Source organism: Trematomus bernacchii, unplaced genomic scaffold, assembly GCF_902827165.1.
Source record: "Trematomus bernacchii unplaced genomic scaffold, fTreBer1.1, whole genome shotgun sequence".
NCBI lineage: Eukaryota > Metazoa > Chordata > Actinopteri > Perciformes > Nototheniidae > Trematomus > Trematomus bernacchii.
In genome coordinates, this window is record NW_022987778.1 from 2,997,090 (window position 1) to 3,018,248 (window position 21,159).

The following is a 21,159-nucleotide window of genomic DNA, read 5'->3' on the forward strand; positions in this document are numbered from 1 at the left end:
AAAGGTCTTAAAAGGTCTTACATTTGACTTCAGGATTCCTGCATATACCCTGTACTAACTAAGCACTTATATACTAACTAAGCACTTACATACTAACAAAGCAATGATATACTAACTAAGCACTTACATACTAACTAAGCACTTACATACTAACAAAGCACTTATATACTAACTAAGCACTTATATACTAACAAAGCACTTATATACTAACAAAGCACTTATATACTAACAAAGCACTTATATACTAACTAAGCACTTATATACTAACAAAGCACTTATATACTAACAAAGGACTGGCTTATCTAAAGCTAGTTGAGTAGCACTTGAAATGGTTTCGCTCTATGACACCTGATGTACTTATATGATTCTGTTTTCTTCAAGTTCGTATCTTCTTGGTCGAATGCACTTATTGCAAGTCGCTTTGGATAAAAGCGTCAGCTAAATGTAATGTAATTACAAATTAAATAGAATGAGATGGTCTATTTGTTAATAACGTTTTTTTTGTTTGTGTGCCATTTCACAGGTTTCCCTCTGGACAAAGCTGTGGAGTACGCCAAGCTCAGGAATCCACTGCTCCTCAATGACCTCAACATGCAGTATTTCATCCAGGACAGGTAAAGCAGGACTGAAGGGTATCACAGAGAAGAAGCTAATTTCTACATAATGGTGCCTCATAACACAAACAATGAGTACAACGAGGGGTCATTAAGTAGCTAAAATCATCGTTACGCTACTTGTTGAAGAAGATACTTCAAAATGGAAGTTTCTCTGTATAAAATAAAACAATATACCTGCATCAAGTTTTTCACCCCCTTATGTCACTTTCAAATAGCAGAAGCTGGACTCTTTTACACAACCATCTTGTTTGCACTTGCCCATTATTAATAGGAGAGAAATCATGACGTAATTGCCATCTTCACACTTTTTACATAACTGTTTGACTGCCTAACCCCAGCACAACGTATCAAAGCACATCAAAGCTGCATACATTGAAATAGGGCTGTGCGATTATGGCAAAAATCATAATCACGATTATTTTGGTCAATAATTGATATCACGATTATTAAATACGATTATTCATTGACTTTGAAAACATCCATTTATTGAACTTTTAAACGAATACAAATAATAATTTGAACAGTGTCTTTTTAACTGTTGATTACCCTGAACGTATAATTCAACTGAAAAACCAATACATAAATAAATAAAATAAATGAAACAATTTAAATAAATAATATCAAAATAATAAATACCAATAAACAAGATCAACAAATATTTTGGAGCGCACTTCAACAAGCTACTAAACATATATAAATATGATAAATACAAATAAATTAGATCAAATATGTTGCAGTGTACTGTCACAACCAAGCAAAGCAAAATAATCGTTTTTTTCACACCCCTACTTTGAAATACTTTGATTGTTCTTGTTTTGAGGTTATTAACATTTTATTGGATTTTCCATCAGGAGGGAAGTTTACAGGATACTAAAGGAAGAGGGCATCGACCTCCCTCGTTACGGCGTATTGAACAGAGACCCTGACAATCCTGAAGGTGAGGAACGGTTCTTATTTTGTGTGAATAAAGTTTGCATGATTTTGGATGGAAACTAAAACAAATCCCATGAATAAATATATATTAAATTATCCATCTGTGACATACAACAGCATACAGGACATCAGTTACTTTGCAATATACACATATTTTCAGTTATTTGAAACCAAAACAAGAAGTCGAGCTGTCAAAAAAAAAACAATTCGATGTAGCTGAGATTGTCTATCATGTTTTTGCCTGTTTTTTCCTCCTATAAATGTAAAATGCTGACAGTGAATATTTTAAAGAAGAGTGTTTTAATGTATATTTATGATGTTATCTCTCGTAGATTGTTAAATAAAATATAAATAAAGTTTGTCAAAATGCAATGGATTTCTTTTATACATTTATGTGAAAGGCAGCTCGGTAAGAATCTACAACTATCAAACTTATTTATGTATTTCCCTTCTTTGAAATATTCCAGGTACTTTTTGATTAAATGCTTTTACTATGTGTTTAAAACCGAAGTGTCCCCCTGTGCAGAGTGCAACCTGGTGGAAGGGGAGGACCACGTGGAGGTGAACGGGGAAGTGTTCCCTAAACCCTTCGTGGAGAAACCTGTGTGTGCCGAGGACCACAACGTGTACGTCTACTACCCATCGTCTGCTGGGGGGGGCAGCCAGAGGCTCTTCAGAAAGGTAGAGAGCTGGCAAGAGACACAGGAAAATAAACAAGTCATTGAAAGATGGTCTGATCTAGAAATACTGACAAGTTACCTTAACGTCACACTGCTTTTGAACTCTTATTGGCTTATTGTAGAGCTTTTGTAAAGAGTATCCACTGTCCCTACTGTACATGTCAAGGAGTGTTATTTTAATATAACCCTAATCATAATGCTAATTTTCCTAATTGCCTAAGACATAATGTTTTCAGAGTTGTTCAGCATCCTTACATCAAAGTATTTCTCATGAACAAGATATCTCAGGAATGCATGAAAGGACATTTCTTGTAATTTTGCAAAAAAAAGTCCCTTTTGATTTAAGGGTAAACTTATTCGATTGAATGCTCGATGGTTAAGGTCTCTGGGACCTCGCAAAACACTTTTTTGGTCCAAAAGCAAACAATAAATGCTTATAATGACTATTTCTTACACATGTCTCATGGGATTGAAGGATTAAGTGAAGACATTTTGGGCAGATTTTGATGTAAATTGCAACTTGACTGGTTGGCTGAGTCAACAACGAGGTGGTAATTCTAGTTTGGGTTGTTTTATTGCATTATTCAATGACTTACACAAAGGAAACATGGCTGAATAGCTGCTGCAGGGTTAGACCTTCTAGATTTACAGTTAATAACACAGTGAAACCAAAGGAACATGAGAGACAAATACTACCATTAGGAGGTTGCAGAGGTGAAAAAAAGTTTGGGTAATCGAGGATTTTTCACCTTAAGTGGTTTCTATATCCTGGGGGAGGCATTCATTTGACAGGCTTTGTCTCTGTGTGATATAAGTGTAATATGGGTGTAATAACAGTGTAATGTGGGTGTAATATGGGTATAATATAGGTCTCATAATATAAGAAATGTTCAATGTATGTTAGTTGGAAAATAAAGGTCATGTTTTGAAAGAAGCCTATATATAAATACACATCATAAAAAAAGAATCAATACATTTTCCCAAATATTTATACGTTTCAAAGTCAACTTTATTGTCAATCTTTCAGTTTGTGTGTACAGACAGAGAGATCGAAATACCGTTTCCCACAATCCCATTTAAGTGTTAATCCAGGCTCGGTTTCCAACGCCCTTTGAATTGTTCTTCTTTGTCTCTGGCTCTCTCTGTAGATCGGGAGTCGCAGCAGTGTGTATTCTCCAGAAGCCAGCGTACGAAAGACCGGATCCTACATCTACGAGGAGTTCATGCCCACAGATGGAACTGACGTGAAGGTACTGTTCACTCAGCCATTAATGATAATGATAATAATAAAGCTTTATTTATATAGCACTTTTCATTTTGAACACATGCAGCTCAAAGTGCTTTACAAAATGACACATCACAAGTTAAAAATACACAACAAGAAATTCCCCTCAGATTATTTGTTAAGAACTTTTTAAAAGGTACATGCAGCAAAATATAACATTTGATCAGGTTAATAGACACAATAATACAAATAAAATAAATAATGGTTTCTCTCAGACAGATAAAGCCAGCCTACATTTCAGATATTACGTCATATCGGACGCAAATCTGGATCAGCTCCGTTGTACCCCTGTTTTTAGAGATTTGGGTACGGAGGAAAAGAGAGAGGGTTTTATTTGCTGACGCTGCGTGAGTTCCCTGACACACCGGGGACACATATTTATGTATAAAAGACATCAACAAGTGCATTTTGCATAATAGGTCCCCTTTAAAGTGGGGGGTTGCTAATAAAAAGCTAATCTAAAAAGATGTGTCTTTAGCTGGTGTTTAAAATGGAGGGGTTCATTGTTTGAATTGATTCATGCACCAGTGACCCTTCTGCTTCAACACCACCTCTGTGTTTGCTTCCCTTCTTCCTGTGTGTTTGAACGTCTCAGGTGTACACAGTGGGTCCAGACTACGCCCATGCGGAGGCCCGGAAATCTCCTGCTCTGGACGGAAAGGTGGAGAGGGACAGCGAGGGGAAGGAGATCCGTTACCCTGTCATGCTGACCGCCATGGAGAAACTGGTGGCTCGCAAAGTCTGCCTGGCCTTCAAGGTAAACTTAAAGGTCACTTATTATGCAAAATCCACTTGTTCATGTCTCTTCTACATCAACATGTGTCCCCTCTGTGTGAAGAGATTCTGAAAGTTTCAGGAAAAAAGATTCTCTCTCTTTTTGTCCTGATCCATTTATATAAAAACCTGTCTGAAAATGAGCTGATCAGATTTTGGCCACCTTATGATGTCATAACGATGTTTTGTCTTGTGTAACCATTAGCCAATCACCAACCAAGGTAACCCCCCCCACCTTATCACCTGAATCTCCTCCTAGAGCACCATTGAGTTCTTTTTAACCAAATATCTCTCAGAGGGGCGTGGGGAGTGGCTCCTTATTTTCATCTAAAGTAACAGACAGAGAATCAGCACTTTTGAAACAGGGCTGAAACAGAGGGGATTATGGGATGCTGCAATGATCTGTTTGGAGTTTGGAGCCAAACACTTCAGAGACATGTTCTGTATATATCTGAGACCTATAATATATTGATGAAAAACAGTATAATAGGGGACCTTTAAGTCATCATATAGAGGATTTAGCACAGAATAGTGTGCAGGGAAGCAAATAAAGCAGCTTTGAAATTGCCAGGAAACCTCCAATTATTCCTGAAAACTGCATTATTTATGCCCTTTGGTTGTTTTGTATTGCTTCACAAGCCATTGGTGTTCAGAAGCTCCTCTGGGTTTCTCTTTGTGTGCAGTTATCCACTTGAAGCTGACATAAACATTGCATCACCTTGTGTTTAGCTGCATGAAACACTAAGAGCATGTGCTTTCAGTTGGTTGAATCCAATTTAAAGCAGGGAGAACATATCTTCAAAACACGGACAGTTGTAGACCTATTACATTGTTTTCCGTTGCTAACTAAATACTCAATTTCCTGGAACATGGGAGCTGCCAGAAGCATTTTTTTCTAAAAGCCTTCTGCCATGGTAATTATTGCTTTCAAATTGTTCTAACTTTGTACAGTGCTTGAAGCAAGTATTAATCAAAAGGGAGGATTCCTAGTAGTGGCTCTATTACCGCCTACACTACAGCTCGTTACTGATGACTCAGTGTTTTCAGAAAACACACCGGACTCCCACAAACAAATAAAACAACAGCATGAGGCCCAGCAAATCAATAATTCATAAGTCCTTTGTGTTGTAAGTTCAGCTCTTAATATAACGACTTAAGAAATAATGAGCGCACATAGAAAATGTTTCTGTAAACAAATAAACACTTCTAGCAGCATTAAAGCCTCATGGACACAAAACTGTTACTAAATAACACTTATACAGTTACAGAAATAAGGGATATTTTATGTTGCTGAAGTTTAAACATGCTTAATACTTGCAGATACATAATGTTACAAAACTGCACCAAAAGGGAAGGTCTAAATATAGATAATATGCCACAAATTAGGCTTATACAAGTGTATTTTCAAGACAAACTAAGTCAGTGTGCGAGTGTGTGAACTTTTGGATTTTAGCCTTTGCAGACCATTTACATGCACACAAACCTGTATAACACAGGAAAGGGAAACTCCAAAAAACAGAAAAGAACAGAATGAAGTTTTTACTTTTGCACATATTGGCTTACATTGCTATGCATTGTATGAATGTACTTTAAAGGTCACCTATCATGCTATTTTTAAGCAATAGCATAGGTCTCAGATATATACAAATATATAAAAAACATGTCTATGAAGTGTTTTGCTCAAAATACCAAACAGATCACCCATTCTAGCCATGCCTCATATCCCTCTATTTCACTTCCTGTTTCAAAAGTGCTGATTTGGGGTATAAAGCTTTAAAAAAAAAAGAAGAATTGATAACTAAAAAAGGAGGGGGCTGAGCTCATGTGGGACCCGGCAGCAACTGTCTAAACTAAATACTGCGGTGATGAAACGCCATATCATGGATTATCAAGGATTCTTTCTGAAACAGTATGGAGCTCAAAGGCTTTCTCTCTTGCCGGTTATACCACAAGGTGAGTTCCTTTTTATTTCCTGCTTCTTCACACACATGCTCTCCAGTACAGGTTAGCTCTGAGTGTTAGCGATGCTAATGTAAACACTGACCATATTACGTCCAAAACAGTCGGGCATTGTTTCTGATAGCAACGTTTCTGATAGGGCCATGGATGTAAAGCCAGCCTACATTTCCGATATTACGTCATATCGGACACAAATCTGGATCAGCTCCGTTGTAGCCCCGTTTTTAGAGATTTGGGTACGGAGGAAAAGAGAGAGGGTTTTATTTTCTGACGCTGCGTGAGTTCCCCGACACACCGGGGACACATGTTTATGTATAAAAGACATCAACAAGTGCATTTTGCATGATAGGTCCCCTTTAAGTCATTTTTTTGTGTGTTTTTTAGCAAACAGTGTGCGGGTTCGACCTGCTCAGAGCCAACGGACACTCGTACGTCTGTGACGTTAACGGCTTCAGCTTCGTCAAAAACTCCATGAAGTATTACGACGACTGTGCCAAAGTCCTGGGGTAGGTTTATAACATATATATTTTTAAATTGTATTCTTTTCAAACTCATATTTATGTGTTTTTTTTTTATGTTGACCAGCACTTATAATCGCAGAAACTTCTTCATGGCATGAAACAGAAAACGTAAATATAATATTATTAATGACTGACTTTCTTTATCTTTGTAAGCTCGTCGTTGGCAAAGGTATTTTTTTGATTGACTGAAGTTTGTATTATCTTTAGTGTATTGATAGCATTTGAGCTTTTTTTGATTATTTTAATGCAATTGTTTGAATATACAATATCCTGTTTAAAAACTCAGAAGCAACTTTTAAGCAGAATATCTTTATAAAACTGATTCGCACACGAGGACGAGGAGCCTGCCGAATGAATGCCATGCTAACTTTTGTTTTGTATTAAGTCCTTTCCATCTTTAATATTTACTTAAAGGTATGGTAGGTAAGTTTGAGAAACTGGCTCGAGATACACTTTTTGTTATATTCCATGGAATGCTCTTAACATCCCGATAGCAATGAATATCTTAAGTGCTTTGACACAAAATCCATAAAAAAATGTCATCTGTGGAAGCCGTGGTACTGTAAAAAGCACGACCAATCATTTTAGCCGCCCGGCTAAAATAACTGGATGGCCTACCTGCCTGTCAGCCTTCCATCTCTGCACAAACTTATCTCGTGCCCTCATTGGTCATGTGCGCGTTCGTGTGTGTTGGAGGAGGGGCTCTGTAAGGAAGTGGCAGATTTTTTCCGGCTGTGTATTTTCAAATTCTAGCGCACTCGAGTCGGTTTCTCCAAAATTACCTACCCCACCTTTAATGTTCTCCAATCTTAAATTCTTTACATCTGTTATTCCTTGCCTCACCAGGAACATGGTGATGAGGGAGTTAGCGCCTCAGTTCCACATCCCCTGGTCCATCCCCATGGAGGCTGAAGACATCCCCATCGTCCCCACAACCTCAGGAACCATGTACGTACCTAAAAACTCTACAGTACTGTGTTCATGGGTCCTCTGCAGCCTGGAAAAGTCCTGGGAAATATATGGGGACTACTACACATATAATACAACATGCGATTAATGCAACATTTATTTTACGCTGATTTAAAGTAGTATGATTATAGTGGACTTTTGTTGAGTTGGGATAGTGAAACACTTTTGAATTGTTTTACTCCTTTGCCTGTTTTAGGATGGAGCTGCGTTGTGTCATCGCCATCATCCGCCATGGAGATCGCACGCCAAAACAAAAGATGAAAATGGAGGTCAGACATCCTCTGTAAGTCTTTTTTAAGTGTTGCTCCAGCATTCAGATGTATCTCCCTCTTTCTGTCAGCATATATTTAAAGTATTGGGTCTATTGTGCGTGTAACTTTTTATTTTCAACATTAAATACGAATATTTTTTACAGTTTACATAATTTTACTTTAAAGGGGACCTATTATGCAAAATGCACTTTTTGATGTCTTTTATACATAAAGATGTGTCCCCGGTGTGTCGGGGAACTCACGCAGCATCAGAAAATAAAACCCTCTCTCTTTTCCTCCGTACCCAAATCTCTAAAAACGGGGCTACAACGGAACTGATCCAGATTTGTGTCCGATATGACGTAATATCAGAAATGTAGGCTGGCTTTACACCCACGGCCCTATCAGAAACGTTGCTATCAGAAACAATGCCCGACTGTTTTGGACGTAATATGGTCAGTGTTTACATTAGCATCGCTAACACTCAGAGCTAACCTGTACTGGAGAGCATGTGTGTGAAGAAGCAGGAAATAAAAAGGAACTCACCTTGTGGTATAACCGGCAAGAAAGAAAGCCTTTGAGCTCCATACTGTTTCAGAAATAATCCTTGATAATCCATGATATGGCGTTTCATCACCGCAGTATTTAGTTTAGACAGTAGCTGCCGGGTCCCGCATGAGCTCAGCCCCCTCCTTTTTTCTTTTCTTTTTAAAGCTTTATACCCAGAATCAGCACTTTTGAAACAGGAAGTGAAATAGAGGGATATGAGGCATGGCTAGAATGGGTGATCTGTTTGGTATTTTGAGCAAAACACTTCATAGACATGTTTTTTATATATTTTCTATATATCTGAGACCTATGCTATTGCCTAAAAATAGCATGATAGGTGACCTTTAAGATATTGCATTAGAAGATTAAAATGTAAGCATCAATGGACTCAATATGCATACATACATAGTTAACTAAGTTATTTATTTTACAGAAGAGTGCAGGTGATAACAAACATGGATTATATTTCACAACTGAACTGCCTTCTCACCCTGCCTACCCTAACCCGTCTCATATTACCCACTTATTACTTAGAGATGAATCAAATTATCAAATATGTTTTCACTTTTAAGATATTGCCCTGATCTGATGTAACTGCACTTCTTATTCTGCTGTTTTATTCTGCTTGTCTTGCTCAGATTCTTTGATTTGTTTGAGAAGCACGGAGGCTACAAGTCAGGAAAGCTAAAACTGAAGAAACCAAAGCAGCTCCAAGTGAGTGAGATTGATTTTCAGTCTTTCTTTTTCCCACGCTCCCCCTCCTCTGTTGTTCTTTTGGCAGATTGTGACTGAATCCTACCAAGACTAATGAAGGGTTTCAGATGATAAGGTTGCTTTTTACTAATTATTATTATGGAGCAGAAACCATTATAGTGTTGTCTAAATATTTATACCAAACCTTGCATTTATCCTGTCATCATATACATCTTTTAATAAGTCTTTCTCTTTGGCATTGTTTTCATTGTCAGGGCGTTAGCAAAGGTTTCAGTGTGTGTTTTAGTCTGACATGTAAACAAATAAAAAGATAAGAGCCAGATAAAAGAATAATGTGTGTTTCCAGGAAGTGCTGGATATCGCCCGCCTGCTGCTGGTTGAACTCGTCCAGCACAACGACTGTGAGATCGAGGAGAAGAAATCCAAACTGGAGCAACTCAAGACGGTCCTGGAGATGTGAGTGACGTCCCACATCAAAAACACACACACACACACACACACACACACACACACACACACACACACACACACAACACACACACACACACACACACACACACACACACACACACACACACACACCACACACACACACACACACACACACACACACACACACACACACACACACACACACACACACACACACACACACACACACACCTAAACACACAACACAGTCATTATCCTCCTGTTTCCAGTCATTCATCACCCACTCTCATCCACCATGTGTAAACACTCCTCAGGGTTCATTCATCTTTCCTCACAAACACACACACACATGTTAACCTTGATTCTACCTCCCCCTCTCTTGAGTCCCTAACTCTTTTCTTCCCTTTTCTGTCTCTCTTTTCTCCTGACCACCCACCCACCCATCCCTTCCTTCTCTTCAAAAGGAATTCCAGCTTGAATGACATTCAGTACGCACCCTCTCCCTCCTCACTTTAAAGGATGAGGTTTTACCACCCTCCTTTAAATTTGTCCGTACAAAATGTTATGAATACCTGTTGTTTAATACCTGTGAGAGTAGCCTGAAACGCCTCCATTGGACTCCATTGTTTACTTCCTTAACATAATTGCATCACTATTTAATACTCATGCCTCTATTAGCTAGTGCTTCAACACATTTAGGCAAAGAGGCGGGACATCTTTAAGCGGTTGACCAATCACAACAGAGCATTGTATGTGATAGGCTAAGGGGCGGGACATCCGACCATTCACAACAGAGCTGGCCAGCTAACCAATCAGAGCAGACTGGGCTCTGGTTTCAGACAGACGGTGAAAATAGGTGCTGCAGCACAGGCAGTATGAGAACAATAAAGAGCTTTTTGAACATTAAAGCACGGAGACATGTCACAGTAGAAGCAAAAAATACAAATATGAATAGCATTATCGGGCTCCTTTAAAATTGTATATGAGGCAGCTGGCAGCACATTTGTCTTTATTAGAACAAAAAAGCAATTAAAGTAAATTTATCTATGACTATTTTGGAAAGTGATGGGGCAAATCCTGGGACATTTCAGGTAAATGACTTCTCAATTTACCAAAGGTCAAATTCAAATAACCTTAAAGGTGGGGTAGGTAAGTTTGAAAAACCAGCTCGAGATACACTTTTTGTTATATTCCATGGAATGCTCTTAACATCCCGATAGCAATGAATATCTTAAGTGCTTTGACAAACAATCCATACAAAAAAATGTCATCTGTGGAAGCCGTGGTACTGTAAAAAGCACGACCAATTATTTTAGCCGGCCCGGCTAAAATAACTGGATGGCCTACCTGCCTGTCAGCCTTCCATCTGTGCACAAACTTATCTCGTGCCCTCATTGGTCATGTGCGCGTTGGAGGAGGGGCTCTATAAGGAAGTGGCAGATTTTTTCCGGTTGTGTATTTTCAAATTCTAGCGATCTCGAGCCGGTTTCTCAAACTTACCTACCCCACCTTTAATGTCTGAAATAAAACATTGTAGTATTTGTTTTATTTGCTAAAACCTTCATAACTAAGCCATAAAATAGACCGAAGGTTGGCCTACCAGCCCCACGAGTGTCCAAACAGGGTATCAGTTAGTTTTATGCAAAGTTTGTGCACGATGAAAGATAGTATAACATATTTTGAAAGGTATTCCTAATGTTTTGTGCACTGAGTGTATCATTTTTATTAACACCCATTCATTGTCCCTGATGACTTCACTGTGTAATTCAGTGTGCTGTGAGACTTTGTGTGCATGCTGTTCTCACCACAGCGTTAACATTCATACGCACATGCAAACCAAACGGGAAATACAACCTCCTTAGCGACGGTAATAATATTATCATCCGTATACTAAAAAAACACTGTAAAAAAAAAGAAGTAAAATCATCAAGAAATTCCGGATAATAAGAATTGTATTCATACATTTATTTTATTTTAATAGAACATTGGATTTAAAACGTACAGACAGTTATACAATATAATCTTTTTATAAATATTTGCATTATAATGAAATAATACATTAATTTTTAATTAGTTAGAAACAATAGGGAAAACCATTTCAATTATTTATTTTTTATATTACTGTGATTTTCCAGCTGAGTGGCTGAAGTTAATTAGAAAATCTAAAATGCTTCTCAGGCTAATTATATGTATGAATAGTAATAATTGTGAGTTTGTGTTGCACAGCGATGCAGGAAGCGCCACAAAATGTATATTTTAATTGATGCAAACAAACACCAAGCATTACCTCACCACAGTGTGTAAGTGTGAGTCAGCTGTTCAGAGTTCTTTATCCTGCTTCAGGGTCACTGTCCTCTCCTCTCAGAGAACACTGTGCGCTCATTAGTCTGCAGGATGTGGCAAATTCTTCCTAAAGCACAGTGCAAGGGGCAAAGCTCCTGATACGCGATAAGACTTAATTCAGAATAACAGGATTTGAAATTGGCTTTTATTTCGACCTTGCAAACAGGTTCTCTGTCTCTTTTGTTCTTACACCCACACACTTGAAAAGATGCAATTACACACTTTAATCAAACTGAACAATCTAGCAGATCAAAACTGCCCGATGACCGAGTTATCATTAAATCATTTTCTAATACTGTTACTTGATTATGTGATATTTTTGAAAAAGGTGTTTGCCTTTTTCTGTCTCTCTTGAAGTTTTTTTTTAAACGGAAGACAGACTTTTGATTTTAGATATCAAACAAAGTTCTTTAAGCTGGGATCAATTCTTCCTGTGTTTTTGTGTGCACTCTTTGTCCGACTTATATGTGCGTATTAACATTTGTTGTGTTGGCTCTGTTTGTGTGTGTGTGTGTGTGTGTGTGTGTGTGTTGCTAGGTACGGTCATTTCTCAGGTATAAACAGGAAAGTCCAGCTGACCTACCTGCGTAACGGACAACCTAAAGCCTCCAGTGAAGAAGAAGGTACACACACACACACACACACACACACACACACACACACACACACATTATGATGTTTATATTTACATATGTGTGTTTTACATATGTTTGTACAAGGTTATAGATTCCATGTGAAATGATGATATTAATCCCCCAAAAACCTATAAACACATGATATTAAAATGTTATTTTGCTAATTAATGCCTGTCAAAGAAAGAAATCATTCAATTTCTAACAAGTAGTTTTCAGATTTGTTAACGTGTCCTGTAACTGTGAAATAATAAGGAAACAAGTCAAACTATTAAAGCACCCTGGGATGGTAACATCAACATAAATGGATAAAACAAAACTATTGAAGCTAAACTAAGCAGGAATCTTGTGTTAAAGTAACACAAGATTCCTGCACACTTTGATGCTGGTTGATGGTAACCTGGATGTTTTGTGTTTGTCCTTTACAGCCGTCCAACAAATTCAAATATTTTGAAGTTGCTTAAAGTATATTTTTTATAGGGATATCAATAACGTTACTTTGTTGTATTTCAGACTCTAAGAAGGACGGCCCCTCTCTGCTGCTGGTGCTGAAGTGGGGGGGCGAGCTGACGCCTGCAGGCCGGGTTCAGGCTGAGGAGCTGGGCAGAGCTTTCCGCTGCATGTACCCTGGAGGTCAAGGTACCCACTGCACTCACATTACCTAAAATATGAACTTATAAATCATCCTTCTGCCGTTGCTGTGATTATTTAGTTCTTCCATTGCATACAATGTTTGATTTCTTTCCTTGTGTGTAATCCACCTTTCAAACTGCCATGAGATGGGAAAAAGTTGAGAGTTTTTGTGAACAGTTGAACACAAAGAAAGCAACCACACACCTACACACACACGGCAATGCACACACATTACCTCAGTTGAAATGATAATCATAAAGCACAGCCTGTCCTCCCATGTGTACCTTTGCTCGTAAAAGTTTAATTTTAGCCGTTCTTTTCAGTTGTGGAAAGCACCACCATATACAGAAGAATGTCAACACTGCGTAGCTGACATACAGCCTATCAGAGAGGCTCGAGGTGGAGGTCATTTTGGAGTCAGCCGGACACATGTTCCCACTTAGTGCAGGGTCTTTATTTGGACTGTATTCGTTCAGTAATTGCAAATATTTGTAGACATGTTGCAAAATTGTAATGCATTTTTGATGAGATTATGACCCACGATATTGGGCATATAAGCCTGTCTTTTTTTTTTAATCAGATTTGAGCCAATAAGATCAAGCAAAAATAAATATCTGAGATGAAATAAAACTCAGTTGGCACAGATCTGATTCAATAGTCTTACAATAGAAATCTGATCTGGAAAAAGGAGGTGTGTTTGTGTGTGTGTGTGTGTGTGTGTGTGTGTTGTGTGTGTGTGTGTGTGTGTGTGTGTGTGGTGTGTGTGTGTGTGTGTGTGTGTGTGTGTGTGTGTGTGTGTAGGTGAATGTGTGTGGTGTGTGTGTGTGTGTGTGTGTGTGTGGTGTGTGTGTGTGTGTGTGTGTGTGTGTGTGTGTGTGGTGTGTGTGTGTGTGTGGTGTGTGTGTGGTGGTGTGTGTGTGTGTGTGGTGTGTGTGTGTGTGTGATGTGTGTGTGTGTGTGTGTGTGTGTGTGTGTAGTGTGTGTGTGTGGTGTGTGTGTGTGTGTGTGTGTGTGTGTGTGTGTGTGTGTGTGTGTGTGTGTCTGATAATACTGCCATCTATATTTTATTGACAGTATTTACATCACAGTGTCATTGTAGGATAATATATAAAAGATATAACGCTGACATGTATGTGCAACATGCTGTCCACACCCTGGTGATGTTGGGTGCTGTGCATCATGACACACAAATGCAGCGCTGCTTTTCCTCAATGGAAAGATGAAGGGTGGAGTTTCTCTTTCATTCTGTAAAAGAGTCAACACACCGTGAAATACAATGCGGACAAACCGGCTCCTTACATAAAGCTTTCTTACTCTCGATCACATGAATCATTCCTTATATTTATTATCGCGCTTTTCCAGCGCTCAAAGCGCTTTACAAATACACATTACACACATATCATACATGTAACGGTCATGTACTGTGGACAATACCCACAGGAGCAAATTCGCTGTGGTGGCGGAGGCGGGTTTCGAACTGGAGTTCCCCAACGCCCCCTTGATCTGATGATCAACGCACAGCCCACTGCGCCCACACCTCTCTGTCATTTAGATGTTGAACCTTCTTCAGTCTTTCCCTCAGATTCTTTGTTTTATTGTGCATGCAAACAACACCTAAACTGCACTGAAAAACAGCCTGAAGCAGAATTGAAATGAGATTAAATGGTATGCAGCCTTTTCTCATCTCAGCCACTGTTTTCATTCATTTCTTTTTCCACCACAAGTTGTGTCTATTAACTCTGCTCTTCTCTTCTTACCTGTTGTTGCTCTGTGTAAACTACCAGCTGGTAACCGGTCCCTTGGCTGTGAGTCCCCTATTGAGTTTGGTAAGAGAGAGGTTTCCTGGACATCACCGCTGTTCCACGCCTTTCTCATCCTGAGCGTTCGTCCCACTAACGTGCTCTGATCTCGCCTTAATCTCATCATGATTTAGATTCATTTCACCCTGCGTCTCGTGCTGTTTGTCCTCCATTGAGAGTGCTGTGGGTTGTTTGTCGTGTGTGAGATGATCCTCTGCAGCAACACAGACATATACAGGCCCCAAAAGTGACTGCTAACGCGGATCATCTCACACTAATCCTACTGAATTGATCTCTTCATGAGTTCTTGGATATGTTGTTTTTTGCTTGATGAAAGCGAGCCCATCTGGATTAGATACTAGAAAAGGGGTACGTCCCCATCAGATATTGTAATGTGAAACAAGGCATGATAACCCAAGGAGGCTTTGGATATAACATCAGGTTGTTTGGCACTAAAGAAAAATGCATGAAGCATCAGTGTGGTTTGATCTGAGGCGTTAGTATGCATCCACTTCCTTCAGGTACAATTTAAAGTGGACCTATCATGCTATATTTGAATAATATAGTGTAGGACCATACCTATATACAGTAAGGCATTTTTATACCTTTTTTTTTTCTTCAAAATACCAAACAGATCATGCATTTTAGCCATGCCTCATTTCGCTCAATTTGACATTTTTTAGCTCTGTTTTTGCAAGGGCTGATTCTGTGAGAACAGCACCATCTAGAGGCCTGGCATATGTACTACAGCGTCTCCAGCGCTTTCGAACGGCAATGGCCGTGGCTGTCTCCTCCTGATTGGTGGACCTTTTTTAGAGATTTGGGTATGGAGGAAAATAGAGAGGGTTGTGTTTTCTGACACTTGGTGAGTTCCCTGGAACACCGGGGACACATATTCATGAACTGTATAAAAGACGTACAAAAGTGCATTTTGCATGATAGGTCCCCTTTAAATATATTTAACATGTTACAATAGTAAATGTCCCTCTTCAAGTATCTCTCTAAAGTACATAATCTTCTTGGGAGCTTAACTCAACATCTGTTCACTTCACTTTCACTACAATTTATATTTAGCTTAATCAAACAATTTCTGTTCACATTAAAGTGAAGTGAGCCATGTCAAAAGCTTACAAAGCAATGCATTTGAACTGCACAGGTGCACTGTGTCCCTTTTTAAAAAATTGAAATCCTTAGAACTTTTGGGTTCAATCAACTCTTCTCCTCCGACTACTTCCCTGCCTCAGCTATCTCTTGATTGAGACAGTTATTAGCTCGTTATGAAGCTCCTCTCTGTACGTTATCTTCCAGGTGACTATGCGGGGTTTCCAGGCTGCGGCCTCCTGCGCCTGCACAGCACGTACCGCCACGACCTGAAGATCTACGCCTCTGACGAAGGCCGGGTGCAGATGACCGCCGCTGCTTTCGCAAAGGTAACCCTGACCCGGCCTGAAAGACTTTATCCTGTGCATAACTAATGATACACTTACAGGGGAAACTCTGAAAGGGACAGAGTATATCTTTGGATGCTTGTGATCCATTGTTTCTGCCTTATTACGGGGAAGAAATAATTGAACAAATATTTAATGTGTAGTCTGGTGGACACAACTTCAGAGTTGGAATTATAATTTTTTAACTATTATATTATTTTCTGGATTGATTTTTCGTTTGGTTTATTTTGCCTATACAATGCCTGTGAAGTTTGTTTGTGTTTTCAAAAGATATTGTGTTGATATAAGACAACAAAATATAGAAAATATTTTCAACTTGTATATATGTTAATGTCCCTCTCTAACCCTAACCCTAACCCTAACCCTAACCCTAACCCTAGAAAAGATCAAGTGTTACATAAAAAGCTGTGCAGAATGAAAAAGAACTATATTGAAAATAACATTACAGGCCTGGCATATGTACTACAGCGTCTCCAGCGCTTTCGAACGGCAATGGCCGTGGCTGTCTCCTCCTGATTGGTGGAGTTGGCCCAATAGCCGTAGCGCCACCGTCCTGACGTCAGGACAGTGTTCAAATCTGGATCAGTTTTTATCAGATCCGTTGCAGCCCCTTTTTTAGAGATTTGGGTATGGAGGAAAATAGAGAGGGTTGTGTTTTCTGACACTTGGTGAGTTCCCTGAAACACCGGGGACACATATTCATGTATAAAAGACGTACAAAAGTGCATTTTGCATGATAGGTCCCCTTTAAGTAGAAAGTCCACACATTGATTACTTACCACTTCTCTGCTTTCCCTTCAGGGTCTCCTGGCTCTGGAAGGAGAGTTGACTCCCATCCTGGTCCAGATGGTGAAGAGCGCCAACATGAACGGTCTGCTGGACAGCGACAGCGACTCTCTGACCGACTGCCAACAGAAAGTGAAGGCCCGACTGCACGAGATCATGCAGAGGAGCCAGGAGTTCACAGAGGACGACTATCTGAAGGTTTGTGGCTGAGAGGGGGAAGAGAAAATATAAAACATGTTTGATTTGATAAGGTAAATACTTCAATGTTTCCCAGTAAGCTCAGTTTAAACTGTGAAGTGGTAATTATTCCAAGAAATGTCAATCTCTTTGTAATTTACTTCCTATATGATGTTGGGATGAGATTAAAGTAAAAGCCAGAGGAATAATACATCCAGAAAGTGTCAAGGCAGTAAATGTTATCTGCCTTTGGTATACATGGTTCCTTCGGTCATTAAAAACCTGGAAAAGTCATGGAAATTCAAAATGCAAATTCCAGGCCCTAGAAAGGTTATGGAAAACAATATTTTTGGAAAAGTTATGGAAATGTAACCAAATTTGCATCAAATATAATTTATATTTTTATCTAATCGCCGACATAGTAATACTATAATGATAATACATACTGTATCGTATAGTAATGAAACGTAAAATGGCATTTACTGTAACTGACGAGGTATTTTGCTGGTGAGAGATTTTTACAATCACGTCTGTAGAAGCTAGTAAGCCTACTATTTGATTTGTTTTAGATAGGCACAACATGTTTCATATGCACACCTTATTTTCCAGCTTACCATGCTAAAATAAAAATGTTTCAGTGGTACTGCTGAGAATGAGTAATTTTTTTGGTCATGGACAATTAGGTAAAGGTCATGGAGAAGTCATGGAAAAGTCATTGGTGAAAAAGTGTATGAACCCTGGGTATAATAAAGTCTTTCTACTTCTTATTTAGCAGGGTAGAAGTGACGTCTCCGACATAATAAAAGTAATATTATTTCTGATGGTAAACATTAATACAGAAGCTGACGTTTCAAACTACATGTGCTAAAGGTTTCAAAGTATTTTTTCCTGCCTGTATTCAACAATATAATGTGATGTTAACATGTTTCTGTTTCCCCTGTGTACTAGTTGGCGCCGACTAGCAGCCCGTCGCTGGTGAACTCGATGAAGATCATACAGAATCCGGTCAAAACCTGTGACAAAGTGTACGCCCTCATCCAGAGCCTCAACTCACAGATCCGCAAAAGACTGGAGGACCCCAAGTCTGCAGGTAGGGTGAACCTGCCTTACCTTCAGACAGAAGAAACGTATTCAGCTGCATTTAAAGAAACGATTATCAAAATGTTCTTTAAAGCCAAAATCTGTGGTTTAGTCAAGGCAGGGCACATGTACATTACATTATATTTCATTTAGCTGACGCTTTTATCCAAACAACTAGTACAATTATTATATTTTTATGCCAAGGTTCAGTTGAAACAGGTTTTAAGTCTGCGATGGAAGATGTGTAGACTTTTCATTTGATATCAACCCAGAGATCTTTCCACCATTTTGAACCCGTGATAGGCATATCACATATGAAGAAAATGAAACGTATGATAGAAACAAAGCAAGCGAAAGGAATAAAAAACGTTAAAGCAAACCAACAAATATAATTTAAAGTGGACCTATCATGCTATATTGTAATAATATAGTGTAGGACCATACCTATATAAGGCATATTTATACTTTTTTTTTTTCAAAATACCAAACAGATCATGCATTTTAGCCATGCCTCATTTTGCTCAATTTGAAATGTTTTAGCTCTTTAGTTGCAAGGGCAGATTATGTGAGAATAGCACCATCTACAGGCCTGGCATATGTACTACAGCGTCTCCAGCGCTTTCGAACGGCAATGGCCGTGGCTGTCTCCTCCTGATTGGTGGAGTTGGCCCAATAGCCGTAGCGCCACCGTCCTGACGTCAGGACAGTGTTCAAATCTGGATCAGTTTTGATCAGATCCGTTGCAGCCCCTTTTTTAGAGATTTGGGTATGGAGGAAAATAGAGAGGGTTGTGTTTTCTGACACTTGGTGAGTTCCCTGGAACACCGGGGACACATATTCATGTAGAAAAGACGTACACAAGTGCATTTTGCATGATAGGTCCCCTTTAAAAGAAAATGAATTAACAGCCTGAAATTCAAAGTAGCCTTATCCAAAATCTTAGCGCTTCTTATAATTTGTTCCGCAGTTGAGCAGCGTATTAGCTCAAGGCAGCTTTACCAGTTTATTTGATATGCTTTTCTCGGCATGAATCAGGCAGAAGCTGGAAAGGTTAAATGTGTGCAGGCTGTGAATATCAAGTAAACATTGCCAGACATTTACCTGTCTAACATTAAACATGGCTCACTCATGCTGTGCTTCTTGTCTCAGACCTGCAGCTGTACCACAGTGAGACGCTGGAGCTGATGCTGCAGCGCTGGTCCAAACTGGAGAGAGACTTCCGAATGAAGAACGGCCGCTACGACATCAGCAAGATCCCCGACATCTACGACTGCATCAAATACGACTCGCAGCACAACGCCTCGCTGGGACTGGAGGACACGCTGGAGCTGTTCAGGCTGTCCCGCGCCCTGGCAGACATCGTCATCCCTCAGGTTAATAAAGACCAAACTCAGCTCTGTAGCTCTCCTCAGGGTCTCTCAGGCCATTACATTACATCTAGCTGGTGCTTTTATCCTAAGCAATTTAGGATTAGGCAATCATCAATGAGGAAACAAACTCAAAATGGCAAGAATCATGTAATTAGCTCCAAATAAGACAAACGATTTCAAGTGCTACAATCAGAAATGTGTTGTTTTTAATGTATTGATTGACCAAGGTGCATCTGAAACAGCTGGAGAGATTCTACGACCTGATCAATAAGGAGCTAGATCCACCATTTTGGAGACAAAGAGCAAACTGGTGTCTTCCACTGTCTTGTTCCTACAGTAGCTCATGAGGACCAAGCTCTGTCCCAAAGCTCTCATGTTTTTTCCTTACCTGTAGACTAGGACTGCACAATTTGCGGAAATAATCTAATTGCGATTTTTCTGACAGATATTCGATTTGCGATATATTTTTTTAAGCGACCCAACGGAAGTTTATTGTAAAATGCGGCCATATCTCCGGCTAGGAAGGTCGTATCAACGTGCTCCCGTCTCAAGCACCCCCGCAGCCCGAGCTACGAGTGAAAGAACTAAACTTACATGAAACTTCCGTTGGGTTGCTTTAAAGTCAAGCTTCAGTTTCAGATTCACCCTGTAATGGATGTAGAACATGTGATGGAGCATTACTAACCTGACTCAGATGGTTTGTTTCACCATCTAGGAAAGCTCCATTGGAAGCCATTTGGAAAAGTATTTCAAAAATACTTGGCAGGTGATTGGATCAATCTGTCTATCACCTTCTATCATGGGCCACTTCTGATTGGTTAACAATGACTGGTACATGTGGAGCACAGCACTTCTGATTGGTGTGGATGACTGACACACAAGAAGAACAAACAAAAAACAACAACAACAATTAAGAAAGAAAAAACATGGCAGGCTTTGCGATTTGATAATTGCATCATTTCAAATCGCGATTTCGATTTAAAATCGATTAATCGTTCAGCCCTACTGTAGACCACCATAGGTCTTTCTAAGCTGGAAAAGAGAGGGTATTCTGCTGTGCAATCTACCAAACAGTATGCTAAGCTACTAATTTTTTGTTAAGGTAGTTATGACTTAACAGATACATGGAGAAATATGAGTACGAGTTGTTAAAGTATTAATTCAGTTGAAAATAAAAGTGCACACCCTTTTGGCGTGCCATGCAGCC

At 39.3% G+C, this 21,159-nt stretch overlaps 1 protein-coding gene across 3 annotated transcripts in view; it reads left to right on the plus strand.

Annotated features, from left to right (window-relative positions):
• The window catches only part of ppip5k1b (diphosphoinositol pentakisphosphate kinase 1b), a 64,541-nt gene that overhangs the window by 19,942 nt on the left and 23,440 nt on the right, over nt 1–21,159 (plus strand). For all 3 annotated transcript variants that reach the window (XM_034149121.1, XM_034149123.1, XM_034149122.1), the window contains exons 4-19: nt 524–614; nt 1,469–1,554; nt 2,077–2,231; nt 3,379–3,480; nt 4,111–4,272; nt 6,633–6,754; nt 7,616–7,717; nt 7,935–8,021; nt 9,177–9,252; nt 9,599–9,708; nt 12,565–12,650; nt 13,173–13,298; nt 16,400–16,521; nt 17,341–17,523; nt 18,451–18,592; nt 19,732–19,955. In XM_034149121.1, the coding sequence (XP_034005012.1) occupies nt 524–614; nt 1,469–1,554; nt 2,077–2,231; nt 3,379–3,480; nt 4,111–4,272; nt 6,633–6,754; nt 7,616–7,717; nt 7,935–8,021; nt 9,177–9,252; nt 9,599–9,708; nt 12,565–12,650; nt 13,173–13,298; nt 16,400–16,521; nt 17,341–17,523; nt 18,451–18,592; nt 19,732–19,955 (1,976 nt within the window). The remainder of the gene's footprint in view (nt 1–523; nt 615–1,468; nt 1,555–2,076; nt 2,232–3,378; nt 3,481–4,110; nt 4,273–6,632; nt 6,755–7,615; nt 7,718–7,934; nt 8,022–9,176; nt 9,253–9,598; nt 9,709–12,564; nt 12,651–13,172; nt 13,299–16,399; nt 16,522–17,340; nt 17,524–18,450; nt 18,593–19,731; nt 19,956–21,159) is intronic.